The sequence below is a fragment of the Microtus pennsylvanicus genome, chromosome 3, assembly GCF_037038515.1.
Source record: "Microtus pennsylvanicus isolate mMicPen1 chromosome 3, mMicPen1.hap1, whole genome shotgun sequence".
Classification (NCBI taxonomy): domain Eukaryota; kingdom Metazoa; phylum Chordata; class Mammalia; order Rodentia; family Cricetidae; genus Microtus; species Microtus pennsylvanicus.
The window spans coordinates 76,587,473-76,593,240 of record NC_134581.1 but is presented as its reverse complement, the minus strand read 5'-3'; the positions used below and the strand labels follow the sequence as shown (position 1 = coordinate 76,593,240).

The 5,768-nt window shown below is 52.8% G+C and overlaps 1 protein-coding gene across 2 annotated transcripts; it reads right to left on the bottom strand.

Annotated features, from left to right (window-relative positions):
• Positions 1 to 2,171: 2,171 nt before the first annotated feature.
• On the bottom strand, positions 2,172 to 3,833 carry Upk2 (uroplakin 2). 2 transcript variants are annotated; one of them, XM_075967811.1, is made up of 5 exons: positions 3,758 to 3,833; positions 3,238 to 3,369; positions 3,002 to 3,140; positions 2,705 to 2,779; positions 2,172 to 2,415 (listed from the first exon to the last, which is right to left on the bottom strand). In XM_075967811.1, the coding sequence occupies exons 1-5, from the start codon at positions 3,831 to 3,833 to the stop codon at positions 2,283 to 2,285; spliced, it is 555 nt and encodes a 184-aa protein (XP_075823926.1). In that variant the 3' UTR covers positions 2,172 to 2,282. The 2 variants fall into 2 exon arrangements, with proteins under 2 accessions (XP_075823926.1, XP_075823925.1); XM_075967810.1 differs by having other exon boundaries at positions 2,172 to 2,419; positions 2,709 to 2,779.
• Positions 3,834 to 5,768: the final 1,935 nt, after the last annotated feature.

The window sequence follows — 5,768 nt, the reverse complement described above, 5'->3', positions numbered from 1 at the left end:
CTGTGTAAGGAAGTTTTGCCTGCATGTGTCCCTGTGTAGGTGCTGGTACCTGCAGAGGCCAGAAAAGGTGTCAAACCCCCGGAACTGGAGTCACAGACAGACGTGGGCTGCGTGCGGGTGCTGGGAATTGAACCAGGTCCTCTGGAAGAGCAGCCAGTGCTCTCGACCATGGAGCCATCTCAGTGGTTAAGTTCCAAGGTCAGAAACTTGCTTGGAAAAGGGACAGTGAACTATGAAAACAGCAAAGAGGGCCTGGTGTAGCCACAGAGCAGTCGAGGCTCCTGGAATCCTCTGTGCCAAGACTGCGTGGCAAGAAAGGAAAGAGGCTCCTGAAGAGGTGAAAGCTGAGGTGAAGCTCTGTGATTTAGATCCGGCCCTAAGACCACCTGACAGCATGGGGGTTCACCCTACAAGCAATGTAAAGATGAATAATTCTCATCAGGAGTACATATTGGAGGGGACAGAAACGAATGAGAGTAGGTTAGGGAGATGTCTCAGTGGGTAAAACTGTGTGTGTGTGGTGTGTATGTATGTGTGTTCAGAGTGTGGTGTGTGTGTTGTGTTGTGTGTGAGTATGTGGTGTGTGTGTGGTGCCAGGCAGTGGTGGCACACTCCTTTAATCCCCAGCACTCGGGAGGCAGAGGCAGGCGGATCTCTGTGAGTTCGAGACCAGCCTGGTCTACATGAGCTAGTTCCAGGACAGGCTCCAAAGCTACAGAGAAACCCTGTCTCGAAACAACAAAACAAAACAAAAAAGTATGTGTGTGTGTGTGTAGTGTGTGTATGTGATATTGTGGTGTGAGTGTGGTTTGTGTGTGTGTTGTGTGTGCATGGTATGTGTATGTTGTGTGTGCGTGGTATGTGTGTGGTATGCGGTGTGTGTGTGTGCGGTGTGTGTGCAGTTTGTGTGTGTGTGGTATGCGTGGTATGTATGTGGTGTGGGTGTGGTGTGTGTGGTATGTGTGTGCGGTGTGTGTGTATGGTGTATGTGTGGTATGTATGGTGTGTGTGTGGTGTGTGTATGTGTTGAAAGCTTAAAACCTGAATCTGATTCCTGAACACACGTGGAAGAAGTGAATAGTAAGTGGTTGTCAACACATTTAACATGGTATATACACAACACACACACACACACAAAATAAAACCTTTATAGAACAAAAATAAATTTAAGAAATGAATGAGGGTGGCACTGTCTGTCCCCTCCTGCCAGGGTCCTTCCACCTCTGCTCTCAGTCCTAGTGCCCTGTAGCATGTTCCTTCCCCTGTAGCATGTTCCTTACGCTGTAGCATGTTCCTTCCCCTGTAGCATGTTCCTTCCCCTGTAGCATGTTCCTTCCCCTGTAGCATGTTCCTTACGCTGTAGCATGTTCCTTCCCCTGTAGCATGTTCCTTCCCCTGTAGCATGTTCCTTACGCTGTAGCATGTTCCTTCCCCTGTAGCATGTTCCTTACGCTGTAGCATGTTCCTTCCCCTGTAGCATGTTCCTTCCCCTGTAGCATGTTCCTTACGCTGTAGCATGTTCCTTCCCCTGTAGCATGTTCCTTACGCTGTAGCATGTTCCTTCCCCTGTAGCATGTTCCTTACGCTGTAGCATGTTCCTTACGCTGTAGCATGTTCCTTCCCCTGTAGCATGTTCCTTACGCTGTAGCATGTTCCTTACGCTGTAGCATGTTCTTTACTCTGTAGCATGTTCTTCACCCATGCTTCAAATTCAGTGCCTGTCCTGTCCTCGTGTTTTCTCCACTACTTCACCCAGCTCTATCAGCTTCTTCGCCACGAGCCCATGTGGTGGTCCAGCCTCTCCCCTCTGGGCCAGCCCAGAGTCCTGCTTGGGTGACCTGCAGGGTGCAAAACTCACAGCCAGTTCTGGGACTTGGTGCTCTCTCCTCAACTGTCTGTCATTACCTTCTTCCTTGCTTGCCTCCCTCCTGGGAAAGTCATCCTGGGACTTGGGGCTAGAGAAACTGACAGACATCTGTCAGTGACATTGGTACCATAAGATGTGCATAAGGGGAACCCACCAAAGGGAAACTCACACAGACGTGGTGGGCCAGCCTTTATTGTGAGAACTAAGCCCACGGAAGAGGAAAATCAGCTCTCACAGGATGGCAATGAGGGCATGGCAGGGAGTGTTGGAAGGCTGAGCGGGGAGAGGGACCCTTAGGAAAGGACTTAGTGGAGGGAGGCAGGGAGAGGGAAGAGAAGGCACTGGAGAAAACCAGTTGAATCCTGGGAAAAGGCAGGCTGGACTTGGAGGAGCCTGTGCTGCAGGAGAGCCCTCCTCATTTTCGGGCACCCAGGCCCAGGGCAATGACGAGGCCCACGACCAACAGGAACATGGCCACAGACAGGAGCACTGTGATGACTACCATGCCGCCCGTCCGGGCCATCCCCAACTCGATAGATTCCATATTCCTTCCTGCAGAAGAGAAAACCTTAGTGGGTTGGAGGGGTCCCTAGCAGGGCTCACTGCTTAGCCTGGCCAGCCAACCAGCCAGCAGGGCAGCAACAGCTATGGCCTCTCCCAGCAACCCCTAGGGGTCACCAAGGAGATTTTCCTAGAACACCGTTCCTCCTCAGCAGATGGGTGAACAGGAGGTGGCCAGAGAGAGCGAGAGTCCTCTGAAAACAGCCTGCCCTAGGGGATAAAGCCCAGCGCTCAGGTGTGTAGACGCTTGAGATGTGAGAGGGGTAGGCATTTGACTTACGAGGAAGCGTAGACATAGGGGTTTCTGGGCTGGACTCGGTGGTCGTCCCCTTCTGCACCCGGTAGGAAATGCTTTAGAGGTGGGAGTTGGGAGAAAGCAGAGATTCCGGTAGGAATCTGGCATTTGCGAGGAGCGGTTCCAGCCCCCATCTCCATAGTTATGCTCCCCCCAACTGCGCCCTCCTGGGGTGGAGGCTCACATTCCGTACCCTTTAGCTGTGCCCTCTTCCTCATGCTTACCAGCATCCCCCAGCTTCTCTTTCTGTGTCCCACATGTGTGCATCTGGTACCTACTAGTATTTAGTTCCTGGGGTTAGGTTTGTCACTTGATATGCGCTGAGCCGCGTGACGGTGAAGCCAGCCCCACTGTCCACCACGTTCACCAGCTCCCTGCGCCCACGGCATGGAGGCACCACGAACACTGATTCCACCACTAAGGGAAAATAGGAGCGAAAGGCAGGGTCGAGTGTCTAGCAGTGCCATGGAGAACGGGTTAACGGGGAAGACGAAACAGGTACCGGGAAGCCGACCTTTGCTGTCGTTGGCTCTCCGGACCGTCAGTGTGGCATTACCTCCCGTGAGGTGACATGGGGGCAAGGCAACTAACAAGCTTTCTGTTAGCGCCGGAGACAGCAGCCCAGAGAGGCTTGAGATGTTGAAGTCTGTTGGAAAGTCAAGAGGGAATGCAGATGGAGTTAGACTCACTCTCAACTCAGATCATTTACAAAGGGCGCAGTCAGGACAGGCCCTTGTGACTCTGACCACCAGATGGCAGGCTTGAGCTGCAAATGGTGGATACGCTGAGCCGCCAGGGAGACGGACTAGACTCTAGCAGCCAGTCAGTTCCCAACCTCACCCACCCAGGCAAACTGCGGATTCTTCTCTACTCCTGGGTCAGGAAGAAGCCTAGGAATTTGTCAGCGGCTCACTACCATCGCTAGTCCTCAACCCCAGCCAGCTACGAGTGCTACGAGTTTGAGAGTCCTGGAAGATACAGTGCTCCCTGTCTAGAGCTTTAAAACCCTCCTCACTCCCCCCAGAAACAGAGACCTGCAGCCCCCGGAGCCAGGACAGTCAGGAGACCCAGAAACAAGGGCAAGGTCTGGACAGGCAGCGTGGAGGTCATACTGCGCCGAGAGCTGGATCCTGGACCGAGCTGGGGCTTCCTGAGGCCAATGAGGCCCTGCCCCAGGGTGGCTGATTTTGTCTTGGGGTAGGAGGGGCTGCAGGGTGGGAATCCAGTCCAACTTGCCTGTCAGACACTGTAGCCTCAGGGAGGGCCCCCAGACAGGTTTTTCAGGATTGGGAGTTGGCCCTCAGGCCCAAAAGGGGATGCCCTGGCTGGGTCCTGGCTGCTTAGCTAGCTGCAGGGGAGGATGACTCCTTCTTCTGAGAACGTCCATGTCTGAAGCAGAGTTCCTCTATGTGTGTCTACAGCCGTGATAGGGGCTGCTTCTCCCCAAGGAGTCAGGGATCTTTCTAGGAGGGCCATGATTCTGAAGTTGCCCTGGTTTGTAGGGAAAGCCCCAAGGATCGAAATGGCTCTGGTTAGTAAGAAGGGAAGAGAGGGAGATTGTGTGCAGGGTGGGGATAGCAGAACCAGAGTTCCTAGTGTTGACTCCGGCCCAAGACAAGTTGAGGGTGTCAGTGGGAATCTTCTGATTTCTCCAGAGGGTGGGGACAAAGGAGGTGAGAGACAGCTTCCAAGGAGGTCGATGCTGAAGTCCAGCACAGATGTCGGGCTCTGGTGTAGACACAGATAGACTTGGGCAGCAAACATTGGTTCCGCTGGTGGAGAATAAAGAAGAAAAATCTCAGGAAACAAGAGACAGGCAGATCCTGAGTTCCAGGTCAGCCTGGGCTACACAGTGAGACCCTGTCTCAAGTCAAGCAGGGTATAGTGGTGCATACCTTAATCCCAGCACTCTGGAGGCAGGGGCAGGTGGATCTCTGAGTTTGAGGCCAGCCTGGTCTACGGAGTGAGTTCCAGGACAGCCAGGACTACGCAAAGAAATCTTGTCTCGAGAAAGAAAAACCAAACAAAAATCAGGGCTAGAGAGATGGCTCAGTGGTTAAGAGAACTCAGTATTCTCCTAGGGGACTGAGTTCAATTCCCAGCACCCACATGACTGTTCACAACTGTCTGTAGCTTCAAGATCTGACACCCTCACACCGACGTACATGCACGCCCAATGCAAATAAACTAAAATAATAAATAATTTAAAAAAAGACCCCCCACAGAGAAACCCTGTCTCGAAAAAAACCAAAAAAAAAAAAGACCCCCGAATCAACTAGAACAACAACAAACACCCTTAAGTCAAAATGAGCCAGCGACAAGGAGAGAGGCCCCGGGGTGCAGCTCAGTGGATAGGTGCATGAGGCATGGGTTCCCATCCACAGTACACAAGACCAGCACCGTTTCCTGGTGTCTCCCACCCCAGGCTAAATGAGAGAAGTAAATTTGCCAGCCAGAAGGAGAGGAGAGCAAACCGCTCAGAATGCTGGGCAGGGGCTCTGCATGCCCTCACTCCCAGCATGCCCCCAACAGCCATCTTAAGTGGCGCTGCCTTCTCAGTGTGGAACCTGAGACTCAGACAGGTTGTCCCTGGAAAACGGTCAGGTGGGCGTGGGCTTTTCCAGATTGGAGGACTCATCCCAGAGAAAGGGTCAGGGTCCTGGTAGAGCGGGACTAGTGAAGGGCTGCTATGATGTCCATCCCCCACGGTGGGTGGGTGTGAAGCCGAGGATATAAGGGGGACAGAGTAAAGACAGAACCTGGGGGCTCAGGCAGAGAGCGGGAGGGGCTCTTCCCAGAGTGTCTCCAAATTGACTGTGCTATGGGTTATCGGGGTTTGGTTCAAACACAGCTTCTGATTCTGTGGGCCTGAGGTAAAGCTTGAAACTACATTTCTTTGCTTTCTTTTTTCTTTTTTTTTTTTTTTGGGGGGGGGGATTTTCGAGACAGGGTTTCTCCGTAGCTTTTTTGGTTCCTGTCCTGGAACTAGCTCTTGTAGACCAGGCTGGCCTCAAACTCACAGAGATCCGCCTGCCTCTGCCTCCC

Coding starts and splice junctions, on each gene's coding strand:
- Upk2 (XM_075967811.1), bottom strand. CDS start 3,833: ATGACCTCCACGCTGCCTGTCCAGACCTTGCCCTTGTTTCTGGGTCTC. Junction 3,141..3,237: donor GAGAGCCAACGACAGCAAAG/GTCGGCTTCCCG, acceptor ATTTTCCCTTAG/TGGTGGAATCAGTGTTCGTG. Junction 2,780..3,001: donor ACCCCAGGAACTAAATACTA/GTAGGTACCAGA, acceptor CCACCTCTAAAG/CATTTCCTACCGGGTGCAGA.